The 24,451-nt window shown below is 50.1% G+C and overlaps 2 protein-coding genes across 3 annotated transcripts in view; one reads left to right on the plus strand and one right to left on the minus strand.

Annotated features, from left to right (window-relative positions):
* Positions 1–23,961, minus strand: part of SYNM (synemin) — a 30,876-nt gene extending 6,915 nt beyond the window's left edge. For both annotated transcript variants that reach the window (XM_008998315.5, XM_008998314.5), the window contains exons 1-3: positions 23,042–23,961; positions 15,363–15,487; positions 2,234–2,304 (exon numbers count right to left, since the gene is read on the minus strand). In XM_008998315.5, the coding sequence (XP_008996563.1) occupies positions 2,234–2,304; positions 15,363–15,487; positions 23,042–23,851 (1,006 nt within the window). In that variant the 5' untranslated portion in view covers positions 23,852–23,961. The remainder of the gene's footprint in view (positions 1–2,233; positions 2,305–15,362; positions 15,488–23,041) is intronic.
* The window catches only part of IGF1R (insulin like growth factor 1 receptor), a 495,490-nt gene continuing 494,455 nt past the window's right edge, over positions 23,417–24,451 (plus strand). Inside the window, exon 1 of the mRNA XM_078375984.1 lies at positions 23,417–24,275. The gene's annotated coding sequence lies outside the window, so the exon portion shown is untranslated. The remainder of the gene's footprint in view (positions 24,276–24,451) is intronic.

The raw sequence follows: 24,451 nt of genomic DNA on the forward strand, positions 1-24,451 counted from the left end.
CCGTGGCTAAAATTTCACAATCTTATATTTTGAAATCATTAATTTCTTGTTAAATTTGATTTACTACTTCAGCAAAGAAGAGCTCTATAATTACAGTGTATGTCATTATTAAACACCAAAAGCATTATCCTCCACTATTTAATATGCTCTTATTTTTCACTGATTTCCATATAAATATTAAATAATTTAACTTCCCAGATTTCCATACAAATATCAAGCAATTTAACTTTGTTAAGTTTTCTGATCTTTTATTTTTACACTTAACAACTTTCTCATCTGAAAAGGTGCCCGTGTTCTCAGAAACACCCCGATCTGTCTTAGTGTCATGACCCTGAGCTGGGAGGCAGCCATCAGGGCTTCCAGCTTTGCTCTAGGCTGTTTGCAAAGAGTGCTACCCTTTGGGGGGTGCAAACCCCAGCGAGGTAAACTGCTCATCAGGAATGGCAGCGGGTGGTTAGAACATAAGCAGGAGCACCGTCCATGCCGAGAGGGCCCCAGTGTCCACCCACACCCTGGCTGGATCAGCGGAGACAGGGCCTTCTCTCTCCCTTACGGCAGCCAAGGCCAGAGGCCTTCTTTGGACAGATTCCAAAATACAGGAAAGAGACAAGGCCAGGACATTTTCTACAGAGCTCCTCTTTTTAGGTCAACTGATCCTAAACTGAGAAGTCCCAGAAGATGAACCCTAGGAAACAGTGCAGGAACCATCTCATTTATAATTAAGATTCAACAGGAAATATGGAAGATTACAGGCTGGGTTTAGGCCTGTCAGCTAGCGGGCAAGGGGCCAACATTATTTTATGCAATATTACAAAAGAAACACAAGCACACTAATAAGTATTGATTACCTGCACATTCATTCCACAGAACAGAACTATCTGGAAGCTCAAAGTCTAATAAAAGAATTCACAACTAATAAGTTTTATTCTAAAGCTTTTGGCATAATATGTAATTGCCAAAATCCATTTAGTTTACAAACATGAAGTTCTCCACTTCCTTCAAGAAGCTTGAAAAATAACAAATAAATGAAGCAAGTTGACGGCAGCAGCTGTCAGCCTCTCCATGTGCTCTCCCTTGGCTCCAAAATCACAACTGGTAAAAGCTGAGCAAGGCCCTGGCTTAGGCTGTTGGTCTTTCTGGGAGCTCCGGGGCCCTTTTCTTCCTTCTCCCCTCTCTCTAGGTTACATGTATGTCTAAACTTAAGTATTCACAGGTTACAAATTTAGGTAACTAAGTAAACCTTGAAATCTGGGGAGTTCATTCTTGTTTTGTAGATGTCATATGTTAACTGATGCCAGGCAGGCTGACCAGTGCCTACCCTTCCATGAATGTCTTTGCTTTCTTCAAACTTACTTTCAAAATTAGAAAGGAAAGTCGCTGCATGTTATCTAAGACCAGATCCCTTCCAGTTTTATATGATTAGCACCCAAATATTATTCTCAACCCAGTGACCTGTCAAATCCATGAGGTGCCTAAGGGAACAATGAGGACTAAAACCATGATGCAGAAGGATTGAGCTCAACATTCTATATGTAACTTAATCTACCCTGGCTTAGCCAGAGCTCTTTAAGATTCTATAGGGCTTTAAAAGTTTAAAAAACAAGTTATCCCTCAGGTTCTTAGGGTCTTTCTAATGAACATTAATTCTCTTATGTCAGTTCTGCAGCCACAGGAAGGATGGGCCCTGTCTTGAGGCTCTTGACCTGAGTAAGATAGTCTTCAGGGCACCAGGACACGTTTTCCTGAGCTGCCCACACCAACCTACAGTGGTGGAAACAATGCAACCACTCCCACCTCTCTTCCCTGTTAGGGCAGCAGGTTCCCGAGTGTTACCTGCCAGCCCTCCAAGGCCTTACCTCCCTCTACAGGTGTAACAACCATAACCCCGTGGTCTGGAAATGGAAGGAGTGCCCCTTCCAAGGGCGTGAAACTCAAGTTCGCGTGCACCCCTCGTCGCCCCCACACTGCCCATTGCCATCAGCCCCTTCTGCTCCCACATCCCGTCGAGGGAAGGACCAAGTTTATTGAGCACCTTCCGAAACATTCTCATGCACATAACTGAAATTATGCCACATTACACTAAAATCTATTTGGTACTTAAATGAGAGATGAACTCCTGTTATCTAAACACCACATCTAACCCGTTCTTCCAGATGATGGTGCTTCACTATCTAACCACAGAATAAACAGTTCAGATGCTTAAAGCTAAGTGAAATAGTTAGCTTTTATTTACCTGATGGCATGTTTTCAGTGTGCTCAGTCCAGACCACTATCTCTGGATTACTTTCTCCTTCCAATAAGGCCCTGTAAAAATAATTTTAAAAGATAATTCATTAGGAAATGGAAGTGTAAGAAGTGCCTCTAATAAAATGTATTATGTGGTATGTGGCCAATAACCACACTGTGACATGTTTTAGGACCTCTACCTAAAGAGGAGCCTTTGGCAAGGTTGCACCACAGGGCTGGCAAGCCCACCCACCAGGCTCAGCAGACCTGGGCCACACTGCCTGCTCTGCTCACTACCTCTTCCCTGGTGCCCAGCATGGCACTCAACCCATTCCAGCCCAGTGAACAAAATGACCAGGCTAGGGCTTTGGCAGTACTGGAGAGCCAAGCCCTTCTAGAAAGCTTTCTCATCCAGGGTGAAAAGGAGCAGGAGCAAGGGGGCACTGGAGAGATGTGGGCCCCAGGCATGGCATGTCACCCCCGGCTAGAGGGCCCCAGAGCAGCTACATCCTCACTGGGGTCTTCCTGGAGTCACAGCTGAGGGGGCAGCTTGCTGACGAGCAGAGCAGGGACTGACACTTGTAAGGCAGCCAAACTGCATCTATAGTTTCAAACTATGTTCCAGGGGGTCATCCTGGAGATGACAAAAAGTAGAAGGCAGGCAGATGGACAAGGCAGTGCTAAAGCGCTCCTCGTCAGCAGCCACCCCCAGGAGGGGCCTCACTGCATCCAAACTGGCATCTTGTTATCTCCTTTGATAAAATGGTGAAAAGTACCAAACTAAGTGATTTATTTGACTATGTCTGCTCCCAAATTCTAAAATTATAGAGTTTCATTAGGCTGTTCACATCTATGCTTCAGATCCCAGAGCTGAAGAGAGAGTAGTCCCAGCAGACCCAGCCTGCTGGTGAGGGGCTTAGCACCAGGATACCTGTCCAGCCAGTCACTCATGGAGACCCCCTGGGCTGCTGGCAGCTCTGGATGCAACAGTTTCTCAGTTGCTAGATTAACATGTGAAGTCACTAACTCCGGTTCCAATAAATACACTGCACATGGCAAAGGGCATCCAGAACCAGAGCCCACTGGGAAATGCTGATCTTACTGCTGAGAGCTGGGCAGAAAAATAGGGCAGGGTTCCCACACCTGAGCAGAGGCTTGGCAGCTTGGGCAAACCTCATCGAGTTGTATTTCCATCCATTTCAACATGGTGGTCCCATGAACGTGAGAACCCTATGGGCAGCTGGAAGAAAGGAGGCATGAGGTGCTCTCCCAGAGGTGCACCCAGCAGACCTGCTTGCAGCAGTGACTGCAGAGCACTACGTGTGGATGGGGGATGTCCAGGGGCCAGAGTCCAGAGCCCCAGCCCTTTGCTCAGGGCAGAAGCCAGGAAACAGGACACCAACCCCATAATCCCACACCCTCATGACCAAGCATTTTAGGTTCCAGAAACACAAACAGCTTCCACTGCCGAGAAAGTTCTGAGGTCTGTATAATCAGAGGAACATTCAGGGTAAAAGCCAGGCTCCAAGGGTCTGCACCCGAGGATGACAGCAGCAGAAGGGGTGGCGTCCTACAGCTGAGGAACCAGAGTAGGGTGTGGGAGGAAGACCAGGTTTTAGTTCAGATCCTGGTCTAGTTCAGATCCCAGCCCAGCTCAGCTGCGAGCCTCAGGCACTACCGGGACTCTCCCTTGAGCTGCCCATGTTAGAACAGAAGGTACATTGATGCCCGGGGAAAAATATGTCTTCCCCTCCCCCCATCCAAGGGGAATAGCTCTGCAGCTCTTCCAGGAGAATTCCAAAGCATCACCAAAGCTTCATAGAGTTCAGGACTCTGAGGTACACAAGACAGGAGCTAGCCCTGCATGGGGCTTCCAGCCCACTTCAGGGGACAAGACACAGTCCCGCAGCCTCCCCTTCCTAGGCCTTTCCCATACCTGGCTGACACTGAGCTCCAGGCACCATGGTCACTCCCATGTCTGTAACTTATGCAGTCCCAGCCACCCCCAATGCAGGGCCTACGGCTGCATCCTCACAGCACAGGTGAGAAGGCTGGGGCCCAGAGAACATCTTGGTCAAGGGCACACAGCTCACCAATAAAGAGAAAAATGCAAACCCAGGCAGCCCGAGCTCTCAGCCCGTCCCCTGTGATACCGCTAGGCCTCCTAGTGAGGACAGAGACCATGGTATTGCATACAAATTTCAGAAAGCACGAATCCTGCAGACAGGCCCTCGAGGCCGTATTAATGAAAGTCAATTTTCTTGGTAATTTCATCCAAAATGGTACTGCAGAGCTCTCTTGTGAGAGTAAGAAGCTCCTACTGGAAAAGGAGCTGTCCCTCACCTGTGTCCCCTCTCAATGGCTGGATCCTAGCAGGCAGGGACACACGTCACCTTTACTACCTGTGAGCACCCAGCTGGGCACCAGCCATTGACTTCATGCTTCAGGTAGCACAACCGGCCCAATGGCAGCCACAGCCTCCCATCTTCTTTCTGACAGCCCCAGGACTATCTGGCAAAGGAATCAACAAGACACCGAGGAGAAGCCGGAAACGATGATTTCCTCTAAAGCTTTGAGGGACATTTTTAAGGAATAGGTTCGTACCACTTTAAGGAACGGGTAGCATGTTCTCTGAGGCTGCAATCAAACCTGGTTATTTTGAGAGCAGTGGAGGAAATCTGCCCCCAAGCCTCGGGGACTGTGAGAAATGCCAATCCCCTGAGTCATGGGCTATTGTGGGCATTTCACACAGCTCCACAGGTTGGTGGTCCCTTAAGCAGGAAAGTAAGCAAACGCGCAAGAAAACTCAAGTCCCTGGCCTCATTAAGGAGCCTGAGACAAATCCACAGTGCAGAAGCCGCGGTAATGTGGCCTCTGGCCGGGCGCCAGGCCCTAATGGGCCACCAGCACCCTGAGCAGGCCCCAAGGCAGGGCTCTCCGTCTGGGATAGATTATCCTAATGGAACTTCTGAACATTTCCGCTGTGATTCAGCACCGCAGGCACAAGGCCACCGCTTTGTGCAGCCCCATAAATGAGGGCGAGAGTGAGGGGGGCACTGTCAGGATGTTCCCAGAAGCCACACCTGTGCGGGAGGCTGCCAGGGCCGGGGCCTGGGCCTGTGGGTTCACACGGTGCCTCCACACAGCAGGTGGAGAATGACGGACAAGTGAGGGAGGCTCCGGAGCTGGAGAAGGAGCCGAAGAACCACCTCCCTCGGCTCCTCACTGTGCCTGAGGAAGCCAAGCTCCACACAGCGGGTGGGAGTGCCTGGGTCACCCCAGAGGAGGCCCGTGGCCGGTCAGTCACCAGGAAGACCAGGGAACAGAATGGCGGGGGGCGGAGGGGAGACGGCCGGGTTCCATTCCCATGACCAGCAATGCACCCAAATGGGAAAGGCGAGATGACCACCGGCTTCATAGGAGGGATAACACAGAGGTGAAATGACAGTGCTGGGCCATTTCTGGGCACCCCTTCTGGGGTCGGTACTCAATCACATCCCAGAGCCATCTCTAGGTCAATACTAGAGACTGAAAAAAGGAATCAGATGATCAACAGAGACAAACGTTACTCATAAAGCAGAGAGGACTCGCAGGACAAAGCTCTGGAGTCAGGATGCCCACATTCGAATCCGGGGCCTGCCACTTCCTAGTTCTGTGACCCTGGCAGGCTGCTCAACCCCACTGTGACTCAGTTTCCCCATTTCTAAAATGGAGACAATGCACAGGTTTGCAGTACGAATTAATCAATAAACAGAAGGTTCTCAGAACCATGGCTGTCACAGAATAAGAGCTCAATAAACATCAGTGATCACGTCATCACCATCTCCTTCTATATCCCCCAAAGAAAACTGATTTCCAGCTACCTAAACTGGGCCAAGAAGAGATGGGATTGTGGATCACCTATAATTTATGGTTAACTGAATATTGATTCGTTTATTTGGCCAGCAACCAAAGGTACTGGCTGATCCTCTCAATTATGTATTCAATTTATTTATTTAGAGACAGGATCTTGCCCTGCTGCACAGGCTGGAGTGCAGTGGTGCCATCTCGGCTCACTGCAACCTCTGCCTCCAGGCTTAGGGGATCCTCCCACCTCAGCAGCCTGAGTAGCTGGGACTGCAGACTGTGCCACTCCTGGCTAATTGTTTTTGTATTGTTTGTAGAGATGGGGTTTTCACCATGTTGCCCAGGCTGGTCTCCAACTCCTGGGCTCCAGCCATCCGCCCGCCTCAGCCTCCTCCCAAAGTCCTAGGATTACAGGCGTGACCCACCATGCCCAGTCCTATTCTTAAAACTACAGTCTTTTATTCACTTCACGTATCTTATCTGGTAACCAGATGAGTCTTAGTGTTCACACATTTTTATAAGGCTTCCCAAAAAAACGTGGGATCTAACTTAAAAAAACAAAATGTACTTCTGCAAAACCTTGAGGATACCCCTAAGAAACATTTTCCTTGGAATAGGAAAAGGTACAGGTGGCCTAAAAAATAATGGAGCAATCAAAAATACCATTAGAATGGTGAGATGTATGCGTCAGAAATCCTCCGTGTTGCTGTACTGGCAGTCTACATGGGAACCAGAGACCACATCAGCTTTTCCTCCATTAAAACATGCTGTTTCTGCCAACTGTGCTCAGGGAGAAGAGACAGGAAGCTCCCCGGGCCCTTCCCGGCACACACAGTATTTGTTGACATTGTTGTTTCTAACCTAACCTTTTAAAAGGACTTTTGCCTTAAACATCCCAGGCAGTAAATAAATCTCTGCATTACATTTTCATATCTGGCGAGGTCAGACTTCCTTCGGGATTTTTCTACTGAAAAATCATTCTGACCCAGCTTTCCACTTTTTCCTTTCAGGTGAAATTTGGAACAATTATCGTATCTTTCATCCCCCAAAACACAACACAAAAGCCTCTTTTCAGATTCTAACAGAGCCCGCATTGTCTGCCTTCCAGCCCGAAGGCCAGGACGGGCCTCATGTCACGCACACTGTTTCTGCATCCTTCAGTTTCATGCTTTCTGCACTGTCCATTCCTGGGGATTCTTGCATTTGTTGTTTCAATATTGAGTATCTTTTTTGAAAGACTGTGTTTTCTAAGAGCTCAGTGCTGATGACTGGGCTCTATGCTGAGTGTGTGTACCGGGAGGCCGTTTATTTTCTATCTGTGCTTCTGGAAGTCCTCAGTCTGCAGAATCTGGACCAGATCTTCACATCAGCAGTGAGGGTTTGGGACGCTGCAGGTTCTGGATATTTCTACAGTTTTCTTCAATATCATCTGATTATTCACAAGCACCTGCTTTGCGGACTCTGTGCTAGCCTGCAGCGAGTGACAGCAGCACATGTCTCATCCTTTCTTACCGCTCAGGCCCTCAGGCGCCTCCCTCCTGCCACAGCCACCTCCTGTGTCTCATCCTTTCTTACTCAGGCCCTCAGGCTCCTCCCTCCTGCCACAGCCACCTCCTACAGATCTGCATCACCTGGGTGCCAGTGACTGCAGGAAACTCCAGAAGCCTCCGTGCAGCCACCCAGACACCCCATCCACCCCAGCACCACAGGCCTCCTGCACTCTGCCTGCAGCTGCCTCCCCAGCACCATCTACCACCACCACCGTGCTGGCCCTGGGACTGCCCCCACATGCCAAAGAAAGCCCCACGGTGGCTTCCCAGCATTCAAGGCCCCTGCACTTTGCCTCATTCCCAGACCTCTGTTCCTCCCTCAACTTATTCTCTTATCCAAACTTGCCCACCTGGAGCTCCTTCTTGGCTCCTTTCTGCCAGTCCAATTCCCATCTGCCCACTTCTCCCACCACCCAAAGGCCCAAACCCCACATCCCTTTGCAAATCTCATCACCTTGGTCTGAAGCGCTCCATCCAGCAGTGACCCATGGATAGCTGTCCCTGTTAGGTGGCAGTGAAGCATCGACGGGACCTCCTAGGAACGTGCATTCTATTATTGTAACATGCTTGACTTTTTACCTCAACATACTGTGCCCCTCCTGCCACGCTGCCCCCTACTGTCCTCTCTCTTCTGTGTCTATTCAAATTTCCCCTTCTTTTAAGACCCCCCTCAACCTCAAATCCCTCTGGAAGCCTCCCCTGATTCTCACAACTCCCTCCCCATCTCCAGACGTGCTGGAGTGTGTTTTGTGGCCCTTCAGGTTCCCTGCCGTGTCGCACGCTCCCCAGATCCATGCTGCCTCGTCCACAGCCCATGTTCCTCAACGTGACGTCCATGCTGGCTGTATCTTTGCAGCCCCCCACCCAGCATCATATCCAGCATACTAAGTGTCTCTGGAGCAGGCTGAAGGCAGGTGTGGCTCTTACCCATCCATCACACGTGGCCCTCCAAGACGGACCCCCCTCAAACGCAGCTGCCCAGGGACTGGCATGGTCACAAATACCATGCTAGCTCAGTCCTCAGGGCCTCCCCTGGACATTTCCTCTGCCTGGAAAACCCTTTCCAAAAGGGCCATTTCCAGCTTCTTTTCCTATAAGAATCAAGCATGGCATGCCTCATCAGCCTCCCTCCCACTGCACCCAACACATCGTCAGCCTAGACCTGAGCACAGGAACTAGGTCTGTACCATCATCTGCCCAGCATCCCAGTACATCCAGCCTCTCTCTCTCTTTTTTTTTTTTGAGACAGAATCTTGCCCTGTCGCCCAGGCTGGAGAGCAATGGCGTGATTTCTGCTCACTGCAACCTCCACCTCCTGGGTTCAAGCAGGATTCTCCTGCCTCAGCCTCCCAAGTAGCTGGGAGTACAGATGCCCACTACCACATCCGGCTAAATTTTTGTATTTTCAGTAGAGACAGGGTTTCACTATGTTGGCCAGGTTGGTCTTGAACTCCTGACCTCGTGATCCGCCTGCCTCAGCCTCCCAAAGTGCTGAGATTACAGGAATGAGCACCGCCCAGCCCCATCCAGCCTCCTTTCTAATTCCACGTTCAGCAAGGCATGGAGGGAAAAGCCCTGGTTTAAGGCTGAGGTTAAAATCTCAGGCTCTCCAGTAATGAGCTGTGTAACCTTTTAAACAACCTCCTTGAACCTGGGTTTCATCACATGGAAAACACGATTCTTTGGTGAAGCTATAAAAATAGGAGCTACTGTCTACAAAGCACTGAGCACATGGTAGGTACTAAACGGAAGGCAGCTGTCACTCCATTACCCATTAATGATCAGAGGTAATGGCACCTACTTTGGATGCATCAGAAAGTAAGACAGATGATGATACAGGGGTGGACAGTTGTGAGATAAAGCAAATGTAGTTAAATGTTCACTGGAGAACCTAAATGCTGACCCACGATTCTTTCAACTTTTCTTATGTTTGAAAATTCTCGTAACAAAATGTTGGGAAAACTAGATAGACTATTCGTTTTGACATGATTCTGCAAAACAGGACTTAAAGGAATGAGTTGTGTTGCTCATCTGGGGTGTTCAGAGCTTCAAATTCTGTCCAACCAAGTCACTGCCTTCTCTGAAGTGTGTTCTCTCCAGGTGGCTTCACAGGATTCTGTGACCTCGGACAGGCCCAATGCAGCTCTAAGGGGACTACCACATGCAGCTGCAAACAGATGAGACTGACGTGTAGTCCTGGCACAAGCCCCATCTCCCACTGTGACTGCTTCCCCTCTCCTCCATCAATCCATCCTTCATCTCGTCCTCCAGGAGTGAGAGGGCCTAGACTTACCTGCTCCTGGGCCACTTTGCCAACAGTAGTGTGTGCACGAATCACCTGGAATTTTGTTACAAGACCAACTTTGGTCGAGTATGTCTGGGTGGGCCCAAGATTCTGCATTCCCAACAAACTTGCAGTGCCTCCCAGTGTGCATGCTGCTGTCCTGTGAGCAGTGAGGCCCTGAACCAGGGATTCTCTACCCTGGTGGCACCTAACAATCATCTGGAGAGGTTGAAAACCACTGTGCTGGTTCCACCTGCCACTAATCTAATCAGAATCTTGAGGGTCAGGAGATTTCAGGGTGCAGTCCCTCCCTGTCTCTGAGCATCTTTCCCTTGCCATTTTGCTACTAGTGCAATAAAAGGCACACTCCAGGTAAGACCCTGTGATCATGGAGAAAATGGATCAGTACCTCCAGGCCCACACGACTACAGCTACTCTTGAGAGGAGACAAGAGCCAGTACAGCCTGGTGCCAGCTGCAGACAGGGTGTGTCTCCTCTCTTCTCAGTATCCACAGCCCCAAGCCCAGTCCCAGGCTCCCGCTCACTGCCACCCACAATGCAAGAGGAAAGGGCAGGACGGCGCTGCATGTCCTAGGATGCTCAAAGGTCTCGATCTCATCTTCACCTTCCAGGAGAGGTGCCAGCAGCTTCCCTGGCCATGCACTGGCCTAAGGCAAACCTCCAGTCTTAGACTCTTTGAGGTTTGCTTTGTTTTAATTATATGTTTATTAAATTGTTTATTTATAAACTCCATGTCTCTTTGGAAATTACAAGTATACAATTGTATTATTTTGTAATTAATGTTGCTCCTTCCCTGTGATGGTCACCCAGAAGGACCAAATATCTGAGCTGGGAAGTGTTCGGTACACTTGAGAGTCCTTGGGACAATGGACAAATCCCAGCAAAATGTGCTTCAAGCATCAAACAGCCACAGTCCCTTCCCTTGCATGTGAATGAGAACCAATGAGCCACAGGATGGTGAGTGTCCACTCAGTAATTCTAGGGCAATGGCCACCACAGGTGGGTCAAGGTTTGCAGAGATCAAATGGGCACTTTAGTGAAAGAAGAAGGCTCAGAAGAGCATCTGTGCACTGACACGAATAGGAACTGCACACCTGTCCTTAGAATCGGAGCAGTGCAGCCTGAGAACGACTCCCATCAAGGATGACAAGGGTTTGTCTTCCACACATGCACTGGTCATTTTCAAAAATGCTACGTTTTTGGCTTTTACAAAAGAATGGGTTCAACATCTTTTTCGTCGATGGGCATCTCCGAGACTAAACCGGAGCACAGAGGCGGGAGGCCTCAGTGATCCTACCCGGCAGGGCTGGGCAGGCAGGTTCCTGGCAGGGGTCCTCACTCTCCCCATGTAAACTTGGACAGCAGAAGGACATACCATGAAATCCAGCACTCACTCCCCTGAAAGTATTAATAGCCCTCAATTCATAGGAGGTGGCAACGTCAATCCCTAATCGGGTTATGGAAATGCCAGCAATAGACAGATAAAATAAACTCTGTCCTGGCTGACAGGCTCTCGATCGATGCCCTGGAAAAGCTGGCCGGTGGGGTCGTGAATACCCTAGCAAAAAGGCAGGCCCCGGACTCTCAGACAGGAAGTCCATGTTTACACGGGCTTTTCAGGATGAAGAACAGTGGGCAGGACAAAGTAGGGAAGGAAGGAGCTCAAAATCCTAGAGAGATAAGGCACAGAAGTCTCCTGATTCTAACTCAGAGAACTATTACTGAAAGAAAACACAAAATTCCAGCTGCCCTTCAGGGAAGATTCATCTGGCATGGGCATTACCTAACACAGACACAGAGGTCAGCTTTCCAGGCCTGCCTGGCAACTGTCCTAGAAGAGGGCCTGATTTGTGTAACTCCCACCACCCCAGTCTCAGTCCATGTGACTCATAAGAGGCCAGACCCCCACCCCAAAGCTCTAGAGCCCTTCGCTCCTCCAGCCAGTGATGGGCTCTGAGGCAGGAACATGACCCAAAAGAGCCAGAGGCCAAAAGGAAAGAGGCCGCCTCCTTTGACGGTGGGTACGAGGCTGGGTGGCCCTAAGCCTGGAGCTCCTCAAGACCTGTCCAGCCACATAGTGGGAAGAATCCAGAAGAGAGAGACCATCCTCCTATCTGGACCTGAAACTAAGGATGTGATATGGTTTGGATGTGTGTCTTCTCCGAATCTCATGTCGAAATGTGACCTCCGTGTTGAAGGTGGAGCCTGGTGGAAGGTGTCTGGGTTATGGGGGTGGATCACTCATGAATGGCTTGGTGCTGTCCTCACGATAATAAGTGCATTCTCACTCTATGAGTCCACATGAGATCTGGTTGTTTAAAAGAACCCAGCACCTGCTGGGCGCAGTGGTTCACGCCTGTAATCCAAACACTTCAGGAAGCCAAGGTGGGTGGATCACAAGGTCAGGAGTTTGACACCAGCCTGGCCAATATGGTAAAACCCAGTCTCTACTAAAAATACAAAAATTATCCAGGTGTGGTTGTGGGTGCCTGTAATCCCAGATACTCAGGAGGCTGAGGCAGTATAAGTTCTTGAACATGGGAGGCAGAGGTTGCAGTGAGCTGAGATCACTGCACTCCAGCCTGGGCAACAGAGCGAGACTCCCTCTAAAAAAACCCCTACACCTCCCCGCTCTCTCTTTCTCACTCCCTTGCCATGTGACATGCCTGCTCCCCCTTCACCTTCCACTGTGACTGTAAGCTTCCTGGGGCTGCACCAGGAGCAGATGCCAGCACTGTGCTTCCTGTACATCCTGCAGAACTGTGAGACAAAATAAACCCTTCCTTTACAAACTATCCAGTCTCAGGTATTCCTTTATAACAGAGTGGACCACCCCAGGACTTTCAGGTATATGAGTAATAAATTCTTTTTTGACTTGAGGCAGTCTGAGGAGAGTCTCTGTCATTCACAAATGAAAAATTCCTGATTAATGCTTTTTTCCCCCAAATGAAGCCTGAGTGTTTTCAAGTCTTCCATATTAAACTTTAGGTCATCTAACTCAACAGGTGTTTCAATGCCCTAACAATTTAATTTTGCAACTGTTCACCTCACAAGATTTCCACGGAGAATGCCAAGAATGGAGTTTAGAAAGGCCAGGCTGGAGTGCATCATCCCTTTCTCTGAACCCTGGCCACCAGCCCCTCAGCTCCGCAAGCCTCTCAAATAGTAGAGAACCAGAAAGGTCCTCATGGCTTCTCAATTCATCCCTCAACTAGGCCAAGGCTCCTCCAACGACTGCCATGCCCCTGGGAAGGCCTCATCCCTTAGCAGCCTCCTGGGGTCCAGGCTGCCCGATAGAGCTGCTCCCTCTTCACTGGTGGGAGTGAGGGCTGGGATGAACCCTGGCTGAGGTAATAAAGACAGTGAGGCCGGCCCGGGCTGCAATGTGAACTACAAGCACATATCAGCCAGATACCTTTTTAATAGACATCAAAGCAATTCATGCCACCCTGATATCCTTAGAGCAAAAGATCATGATCAGGGCCAGGCACAGTGGCTCACACCTATAATCCCAGCACTCTGGGAGGCTGAAGCAGGTGGATCACTTGAGGTCAGGAGTTCGAGACCAGCCTGACAAACATGGTGAAACCCTGTCTCTACAAAAAATATAAAAAGTAGCCAGGCATGGTGGCAGATACCTGTTCCTTAAGAGGCTGAGACAGGAGAATTGCTTAAACCTGGGAGGCAGAGGTTGCTGCACTCCAGCCTGGGTGACAGAGACTCCATCTCAGAAAAAAAAAAAAAAAATTGTGATGAGAAGATTGCAGAGGAGCCTACAAGACGTGCTGAACTAGGCCTGGGGATGGTCCCTGCTCTATCCCTCACCAGGGGAGCTGGTGCCCTTCTTAACCTCTCCAGGTTTAACCCCCACTGCCACCCCACCTGTGAAGGAGAAGCCACTGGAACATGGCTTTGACAACCAGGTCTTTGACTCTTTTGCCAAAGCTGTTTCCACAGCTTGCTCACACCCTCCACTGACACATGCTCTACAATCCTGGGAATGGAGCAGGCACTGTGCCCTTTTTACATGGCTTGGTGGGTATGCCACAGGGCTGGCACCAGACCCAGTTGGCTCTGCTCCTCACCAGCCTAGAACCCCAACCTCCACGCCTCTCTCACCTCTAAGAGGGCAGAGTGCTGCCCACCTCAGAGGTTGACTCGGAGCAGAGAACAGCGGCAAAGAACTTAGCACCACGTCTGGCAGGCAGTAAGGGCTCCGTAAAGCTGGATGTTGTTACCATTCTTGCAAGTGGGGTACCTGGGTCTCTAAAATTCCTTCCATTGTAAGTTTCATAGATCCTGGCTCCTCCATAGCAGTCCTGAGCATGAGAGCTTCCAGGAAATAAGGGGTACCACCTAAATCAAAGACCCACTGGCACCAGGGGAAGGGAGGGGTGATGCCAACAAGGGGAGGAGCACTGTTCTGCTGGCCCACAGGCCACACCCAGGGGGACCGGACTGCATTCTCTGCCCCGCCCAGCACTCAGCCCCTTGGAGCACTCTCTGACCTTTTCATCAGAGTTGGTTACCTTGAACTCAAGTCAACATCTTGATAAATAAAGCCAGCTGCCCTACATCACCATGCACCATGCTAATCTCTTGGAATAGATACCGTTCTTCAAAGCCAAACCCACAGAGGGTGGCATCAGAGCTCTGGGATTCAAAGCAACAATCAACAGGCAGATAGACACAGATGTCCTGGTCCGAATACTGTGACGTGGTGTGGCTCTGTGTCCCCACCCAAACCTCATCTCGAACTGTAATCCCCATGTCTCGACAGAGGGACCTGGTGGGAGGTGACTGGATCACGGGGGTGATTTTCTCCATGCTGTTCTCATGAGATCTGATGCTTTAAAAGTGGCAGTTTCCCCTGAGCTCGCTCTCTCCGGCCACCTTGTGAAGAAGGTTCTTGCTTCTCCTTCACCTTCCACCATGATTGCAAGTTTCCTGAGGCCTCCCCAGCCCTGTGGAACTGCGAATCAGTTAAACCTCTTTCCTTTATATTGCCCAATCTCAGGTAGTATCTTTATAGCGGTGTGAAAACACACTAATACATCCTAGCCCTCCACTTCCCAGCTCTGTAACTTTTCTGAGAAAAATCTATTCATCTGTAAACACAGTCTCTAGTTCCTATGATCCAACATGTTGACATGTGTAAAGCTCTCCAGGAGAGCCCAGAACACACAGACACTAGGTAAGGGTGCAAGGTTCAGTTACTCCCATTCTGGGGACACCTGCTCAGTGACCTAGGCAAGCCCCTACTCTTCCTCCTCCTTTTGGCCTTTGACTCCTTGCCTGGCCATGCCAAGGGCTGCTCTCTGCTTATCACAAAGCCACAGGGAATCCACGGAGGCTATGGTCCCTAGACCAGTTTCCTTCATGTACAAGTCACACCCCCATGGCTTCATCAAGGCCAACTCAGCAAGCATCCTTACCGGTAGGTTGCCACCTCCAGGCTGAGGCCAGTCTTCACCTGCAGGAGGTCCTGATAGTCCCGCAGCCAGTCAGCCATGGCCAAGGTGAGGGTCGCCTTCTCATCCTCCAGGCGGTCAATCACTCTCTAAAGAGAACAGACGGACTTTTAGATTGGAGAACTGGAGCTTTTAGATTGGAGAACTGTCAAACTGAAGGTGCTGACAGTTTAGGACATAAAAACAGACCAGGATTATTAACAGACCTGAAAAACATCCAGGGTAATTCAACGTGCAGTCATTCGCAGGGATGGTTTCCAATGTTGCATCTCTTCCATATGGAAGTTTTTAAATTGCATATGAGCATTTCGACAGGACATTGGCTTCTCCGTTCAGACTCTCTATTAGTAATGAATGCTTAGGAGTTTATTCAAATCACCTCTACCATTCAGACATCAGTCTGCTTAGGAAAGCCAATACCTCAAACCAGTCACTAAGATCCTAGGGAAAATACGGCAAGACTAGAAATCAGGGGTTTTACAATATTTGAAATATAAGTCACTCGGATGTGAACTGGAATGAATCCCTCAAGTCATGATTTCTCCAATAATAAGCAGGTAAACTGATAGAGTTTTGTTTCACTTAGAAAAGCTACTCTAAGATCATCTGAGGAGGAATGCACTCTGGGCATAATGACAAAATACAAACTCAGATATAAAACTTGTTTTGGGGCCAAGTGCAGTGGCTCTAGCCTGTAATCCCAATTCTTTGGGAGGATGAGGAGGGCAGATCACTTGAGGTCAAGAGTTCGAGACCAGCCTAGCCAATATGGCAAAACCCTGTCTCTACTAAAAATACAAAAATTAGCCAGGCATGGTGGCATGGGCCTGTAATCCCAGCTACTCTGGAGGCATAGGAATTACTTCAACTCAGGAGGTGGAGATTGCAGTAAGCTGAGATCGTGCCACTGCACTCCTGCCTAAGCAACAGAGTGAGACTCGTGTCTCAAAAAAATAAATAAATCTTCTTTTTGAACTGTACTTGCACAACGCAGCTAGTAAGGGCATCCTGGTCGCTCCTCATGGCTCCTCTCACCCCCGGCTGGGTCCTCCCACCTGCCTTTACCTGGCTGGGAGATGCTTCAGCCTTCTGAATCCCAGTCCTACATCAGTGCCCTCCACATACAAGTCACACAGCATGTAGCGACTCTGTTCCATTTAAGATGAAATGATCAAGATCACATTACCCTTCTCAAAATGTACTATTTGAAGCCCACAGTATCTTCTACTTAATAAACACATGGGCTTCCACTGCACCAATTTACAGTTTTGTTTTCTTCCTAGTTAGTTACTCTGGGGAACAATTAATCAAACAAGTATTTCAACATTGAAATAAGTGCATATATTTTTAGCTTCTGGTTTGTAATGGGAAGTTGCATTATTTCGGAACACAGTTAACTAAACTAAGCCAGACCATAACCATTTATCTTTGTAGAATTCAAAAACTGTAAGTCTGCTAGGAGAGGGAGTATTATGTTCATTGCTGCTGGAATCCCTTCACCAAAGGCACCCGGCAAGACGCTGAGGGTCCACAATAAACATGTCTGTGAAACCTAGGAATGAACTCTGCCAAGATCACACGTGGAATGTGTCTTTTTGTTTTCTTTTTTGCTTTTTGAGACAGAGTCTCACTCTGTCACCCAGACTGGAGTACAGTGGCACAATCTCAGCTCACTGCAGCCTGGAAACTCCCACGTTCAAGCGATTCTCCTGCCTCAGCCTCCCAAGTAGCTGGGATTACAGGCACCTGCCACCACGCCCAGCCAATTTTTGTATTTTTAATAGAGACAGGGTTTCACCATGTTGGCCAGGATGGTCTCAAACTCCTGACCCCAGGAGATCCTCCTGCCTTGGCCTCCCAAAGGGCTGGGATTACAAGCATGAGCTACCACACCCAGCTGGAATTTATCATTTTTTAAAATGCATCATCAGCCAATAAATACATCCACTTCTCAATAACGGTTCTATTTCTATGCCGGTGATTGTTGTTAGGTCCCTTAGAATATGAAAGGTACTAAAATCAAAAACCCCTTAGCTTTTAAAGCAAAGAAGTAAATTTAAAAATCACTGACTTATGTCCCAGGGTGGATAATGTTAACAGATCTCACAGCTGGCATTATAAACAGAGAAGCTCACCAAAGCAGAGCAACTGCCAGTCTTCATGTAAGCGGCAGCACTGCCACAATTTAGCCATGACATTCACACATTCTATAGTTCAGTCTGAGTGTTAAAAATCCTACGTTCCCCTGTTTTAGAGGACATACAAATTCAGGTATGAGGTTCTCATATAAGATGGGCTGTATGTACGTATGCATGTATGTATGTATGTATGTGTATGAGTGCCCTTTCTACTATAGGAAATTTGACATAAATATTACAAATTAAAAATTTATAGTAATTTATTCCTTATAAAGAAGTTCAAATGTTGTTAAACTGCTTAGAAAAAAAAAATACGATGCAGTTCTCCAACCACAAACCTCCTGAGCAGGTCAAGAAACCCCAGTCACGTCGAAGGGGTGTGCAGGAAGATTCTCCTCCCAGAAGACACAGAACAGTTCTGTACCCCACAAAATGTAAAGAGGAAAATCAAACTGTATTTAAGTTGGAATAAGTATAGTTTCAATCACATTTCCATGTGAGTCAGCGCTTCCTAAATTGTCGAAGGAAAATTAGTTGACGTTTGGAAGCAGAAATATAAGACTTCACTAGACTCCCAACAGCGAAGGAATCACAACCAATCCAGCTGTGGAATAAAACTTCAGACTTGGGCTCTGCTTTGCCAGTCTGCAAGCTGTGAATCAGGACAGGGGCACTGGAGCCTCAGACACAGGACGCTAGACGCAGTTTTACCTAATGCTGCAAAAGCCTGGGAGAGAGGTCAGCCTTTTGCTGCTATTTAGAGAACTTTTGGGCAGCATCACAACAGATGATGAAATCCTGCTGCATAGCAGGGAAGGCATGCTGATGTCAGTATCAAAAGATTTCAGTTTCTCTTAGCCAAACCTGAGCTACCGCTCATGGAGTGTGGCTGCGGAACCGTTCACAAGTATCACGGTCATTTGCAATCTTGAACGGTAGAGATCCAGGGGATTTAAACACTGTGATAACTTCATTCAGACAAAAAAATTAAGTGTATTCATAACAATAAGCATGAATTTTTTGCCAATGAAGTATTTATAGCTCCAGCACAGACAGCACCCTGAACTCAACTTACATTTTACGATCCTCGGTGGGTATCTTAAGAAGCATCTCAAACTGAACACATGCACATTGAACTAATCTCCCATGCAGGCCTGTCCTAACCAATGTCCTGCAGTAAAGGCTACCCGCTTCTTCCAGTTGCTCAGGCCACAAGCCCAGAGTCCATTTCTCTCTCTCCGACCACATCCAATCCGGCAGCAAACCCTGTTGGTTTTAACTTCAAGGCAGGTCCCCCTCTGACACCCCTGGTCCAAGCCTCCAGCACTTCCTGTCTGGATTTACCGCAATGGTCTCCTAAGGCGTTCCTACACCCACTCAGTCTATTTTAAAAACAGCAGCATCAGTGATTCCATTAAGACACAGCCAGGCCCCTACTCTCCTCTGCTCAGAACTTCTAGTGGATTAAAAACCCAAGTCGTAGGGCACCCCTGCTCGCTATGCCCTAGCCACCCTGGAAGCCTGGCTGAGGCACCCCCCAAAAAACATGCGTTGTTTCCACCTGAAGGCCTCTCAGGTCAAGGGCCTTTCCTTGTTATATGTGGCATTTTCCACTGCTGAATCTCCAGCCATGAAGAACTGAGCTTCACACACTAAATGCTCAATGGCTGTGAGATGAACTAATGAACCAACTGTATACACCCCGGGAGCTACAGCCAGTATTTCCACAAAGGGGGAAAACTGAACTGCAGAGAGGTTAAACAACGTCACCTGCCCAAAGAGTGGCAGAGTCGGAATTCAGGGCCAGGTAGGACAGCTGCAGAGCACGGACCCTCTGCTAATCCCACCCTAATCCCACCCCACGTTCCAAGCTACAGAAAGTTTTCAATCATGTTTTGGGGTCTTGGAAGCCTTTTCCAAACAGCCTCGGAAGCTAAGGGCTCATTCTCATAAGCAAAACTCTCAGTGCTTGCAGGGTAAAGCTGGTCTTTACACTATTACAAATGTCTTTCAGTGTTTTCTGGAGCCCCCTCCTGCAGCCTGGGTGTCTTACTCAGGCTTCCCATGATCTAGATCACATTTGGGAACTTGGATGTCAGTTCAGCAAACTGCGCAGGCAAATCTGAGGCCACACCTGAGGCAGGCCAACAATTATCGCCTCATATAGAGAAGACACGTGGGCCATCTGGGAAGGACCAGCTTCCCCACCAAGCAGAATCCTAGCAATCTTCCCCCGTGACCCACAGAAGATGGCCAGAGGCAAGGAGAGCTGGGCACAATGAGGGGATACCCTCCACCGACTCCAGCTCCTGCCTCCAGCGAAGGGGGCATTAAAGCACACGGAACACAGAAAGAAAGAAAACCAAGAAAACAGTTTTAATGCCAAAACTATTCTGACATCAGCCAGCTGGAGGGGTCTAAAAGCATTTTAGGACTGGAAATCAGCAGAGTATCTCAGGCTAGCCCTTAGGAAGAGCAATTATTATGCTCTGAAGGCAGGAATACTGGTTAAAGGTTTCTCTCTCTGATGGAAGAGACAAAAGAGAGGAACTGTGGCCCAGCTGCTCAGGCACCAGAGCCTGAGTTGAACCCTGGCTTCACTACTTACTAATCAGGTGACCTCTGTGACTCAGTTTCCTCCTCTGTGCAATGAGGCTAATATTAGTACCCACTTTCTGACACTGGTGTGAACACTGACAGTGAATACTTGTGAAGGGTGTCGGGGGTACCTGGCACACAACAAGCACTTGCTAAAGGCTAACTCTTAGTAATAAGACATTTATTACCATATACTAGTTAAATCCATTTTTAGGATTTTTTTTCAGTCTCCCCAGAGTAAGCTTCTACAGAACATGAGAAAAATTGCAGGCTTGGGGCTAAATCATCAATACTTACTGCTTCACATACTTCCTAGCATCTCTGTGACTGATGCTGAATCTTCTGGAATGCAACTTGAAATGGGATTGTCTTAAGCTAACTGAGGGAAGATTCAGGATATAAACAAGGTAGTGACTGGTAATATTTAGTACAAGAAAATCTCTGCAAATTGGAACTGGGAAAAAAAAAAGCCAGCTGGGCACAGGGGGTGCACACCCGTAATCTCAGCACTGTGGGAGGCCAAGGCAGGCAAATCACCTGAGGTCAGGAGTTCAAGACCAGCCTGGCTAACATGGTGAAACCCTGTCTCTACTAAAAATACAAAAATCAGCCAGGCATGGTGGTGGTGCCTGTAATGCCGGATACTTGGGAGGCTGAGGGAGGAGAATCACTTCAACCCGGGAAGCAGAGGTTGCAGTGAGCCGAGATCAGCCACGGTACTTGAGCCTGGGCAACAGAGCAAGACTCTGTCTCAAAAAACAAAACAAAACAAAAACCCAGGTCCTTATTGACATTTTCCTCACTCTTTGGTTTTAGGAAAAAGCAGCAAATTCCAACACGAGAGAGGTATCACTGGAATGACTCGGGTGACATGACCAGTGTCCACAGATGATCGGCAAATACCTGTTGATTCTCCCCGGCCCGAGCACTGAGCTAGACCTTTGGTATTCAAAAAGCTAGAAGCCGGATGGGAAATCAAGAAAGCAGTATGGTACTAAATTGGGATTTAATCTTTTGAGTTGTGGGTTTTGCTCGGCTTCTGCCTCCTAACTTTTGAACATGTTCTCCTGGGGTTTTGCCATAGCTCGAGCAGAAACAGGGACTGGAAGTTGAGAGTGGTGTCCCAGCCCCAGGGCAGGTGTGACCTGAGGAAAAGCACTTCCCTGGTGGGTCCTGGAGTCCCTATGTCAAAGGAGAGCTGGACAGGATTTTACCTGCACTTCCAAGTCCCCATTTGTCCTCCAGTCAGGAGAACTCTGCTTTCATCTGTCTCATATTAGGGGTTCCACTGAAGATTTCAATGTGGGGGGAAGGGCTTTGCGGCTAAGACAGAACACTGGAACCAGAGTTTCAAGGTCTGAAATGTGCCAAGTGAATTGTGACTGCTAACGCTTGGGAGAATTTGGCCCACACAGCATGACTCAAAGCAGCGTTTTCTAAACCTGCCTAAACAGCACAGGCCCCTGGGTTGGTAGTGAGGGTTCCCTACAAAGGGGTCCCCTGGGAAGCTGGGTTGACACTCCTTTTTGAAGAGTCACAATAACCACTGCTTAAACCCCCATGAATGCCACATTAAGGCACTTTTTAACTTTCACTCAATGAGGGGCACAGGACCTTCGGAACTCAGACCCCTGGCCACTGTCATTGCGAAGGGACACAAGTGCCCACAAGTGGAAATCGGCACATGGTGGGTCAGTCCCTGTCCCTAATTTAGCTATGGGAAAGCCCCAGGAGAACACTTTGAAAAATTAGGAGGCAGAAGCCGAACAAAACCAACTCAAAAGATTAAATCCCAATTTAGTACATATTTCTTTCTATGATTTCCCATCTAGCCTCTAGCTCTTGGAATACCCACGGTCTAGCGCAGTGCTGGGGACCCAGGGAGATCAACAGGTATTTGCCGATCATCTGTGGACACCTGTCACATCACCCCGTCATTCCATACCACAATCCCCACCTCTCACTTCTAATTTCAAGAAGTCACTGTCTCAATCTTTAACTCACAGCTGCAAACAATACTCTTAAAATATTTGTGAAATTGTGCAGATGTTATTTCCAGCTGTCCTGAGAACTACTGATTGTGTGATTTGGGAATATTTCCAATTGTGGCTGAGGCTGGGCAGGGCAGGGGCCAAACGCTAGGACTGGATTGGGCATAGCTGACATCAGCCACAGGTGTCACCCTGCCGGTGTCAGAGGGTGTGCTTCTCTGAAATGGAAACTGCTTATATCACTCTGCACTTGTAATAACATCCTGCCAAAGGGACCCACTTTCCCACAACTCTTACACTATGCAGAGATCTGACGTCAGCGTGTGCTGTGATCAAAACATTTCCGATTAAGCTCTTCTCTGCATTATGGTTCCTGCCCCTCCCAACATCACACAAGGCAGCAGCCCAGGGAGCCACAACTGCCGCTTCCAACTGGGAAATCATATTGGCAAAATGAAAACCGTTTTGGAAGTTAATTTGGGTTTTCCCCTGAGGAGCACTACAGACAACCGGGCTACTTACTATGAGCCGTCACTTGTGGAAGTGAGAGAGGTTTCTTGGTTGACTCTTAGATCTGGGGCTACGAAACTCGGGAAACGGAAGGAAAGCAGTGCTAACAGGGTCGACTATCTGGATGCACCCAGTCACGCGCATCAAGAGCTAAAGCAGCTGCCACCTAACCCCTGGAAGGGACAGGGTCATCCACTGGGATCGGCCGCACGTCGCTCGCCCGCTGACTCGATGGACCAGCGGACCGAGCCCAGGTCCCCAGGACATTCGGGCACCTTCTAGGCGGGCCCTACGGGTCCGCGACGCCGCGCCCTGGTAAAGGGGCCGCTGCCTCACCCTGTCAAGGGCAGGGTGCCGGGGCGGGGGCAGAGGGTGTGGGGTCAGGGCGCCGTCCCCGCGCACCGACCTGCCGCTCCTCCGCTTGCAGCCCGTACTCCTCGCGCATCCGCAGCAGCTCGTCCTCCAGCCGCGCGCGTAGCTGCTCCAATCCGAGCGCCTCGCGCCGCAGCGCCTCGACCTCCTGCGCGCACAGCCGCGTCTCTTCCTCCGCCTGCAGCCGGCTCTCCTGGCCGCGCCGCAGCGCCTCCTCCAGCTCCCGCACCTTGTCCTCGTACAGCTGCACTGTCTCCCGCCACGACTCCGAAACCAGCAGCGCGTAGCTGTCGTGCACCTCCCGCAGGCGCAGTGGGGGCGCGGCGGGGCCGGTGGCGCGGGCGCGAAAGTGCATGGTCAGGCTGGCGGCGCGCGCGCGCAACTCCCGCACGTCGCGTTCGTGGGCCGCGTCGAGGCCGCGGCGCTCCGCCAGCAGCCGGCCCAGCATCGCCTCGAGCGCGGCGCGCGCGCCCAGCGCCTCCTGCAGCTCGCGCCGCTGCGCGCCCAGCTCGGCGTCCAGGCGGCCGCGGGCGGCGCGCTCCTCCGCATCCAGGCGCTGCAGCTCCCGCAGCTCGCGCCGCAGCGCGTCCCGCTCGCCCTCAGCTAGCGCAGTGGCCCCGCTCAGCTCTTCCAGCTGCTGCCTCAAGCTGCGCGCCTCCTCGGCGCAGCGGGCCTGCCCCTCGGCCCACAGGCCCTGTAGCCCTTGCCGGCCGCGCAGCTCCTCCTCCAGGAGCAGGTTTTCGCGCTCCAGCTCCCGCACCCGGCACACGTAGTCATAGAGCCGGGCGTTGAGCTCCTGCAGCTCGGCCTTCTCGGGGCCCGTCTGCAGCCGCCAGGACAGCATCTTGCCAGGCGTGCGGGGTCTCGCGGCTGGCCGGCCCCTCCTGCCCTGGTCTTGTCCCCTCAGCCGCAACGCTTCGGCCCCGCAGCCGCCGCCCGGGAAGCCCACAGACTGGAGCCGGAGCGGGCGAGCCCGGGTACTTAGCTGACGGGGTGGGTGGACTGGGCGCGGGCCGCGACCTCCAGCCAATCAGAGCGCGGCCCGGCCTGGCCTCGGCGGCCGGACACCGCCCCCTTCCGCACCCTGGCGGCGGCGGGTAGTTGGCGCGAGCAGTCGGGGAACAGCTGACGGGTCGCGGGCTTGCCCCGCTGGGCTCAGAGAAGGGACGTCGGAGAGGGCTCCCTGCTCCTGCCCCGTCACGCGTGCCCGCAGTGTACTAGAGTCCTGGCGTTCGTGGATGGAAATAGAAGCCTATGGAGTAGCTGAGGTAATGGCCATTTACCAGAGACTTCTCATCCGAGGCCCTGGAGATTGGCGGGGGCGGAGGGGAGGGTGTATATATATTTTTTAATTATACGGGCCAGGCCCAGTGATTTACGCCTATAATCCCAGCACTTTGGGAGGCCGAGATGGGAGGATAGCTTAAGCCCAGGAGTTCGGGAC

Source organism: Callithrix jacchus, chromosome 6, assembly GCF_049354715.1.
Source record: "Callithrix jacchus isolate 240 chromosome 6, calJac240_pri, whole genome shotgun sequence".
In the NCBI taxonomy this organism is placed as follows: Eukaryota; Metazoa; Chordata; class Mammalia; order Primates; family Cebidae; genus Callithrix; species Callithrix jacchus.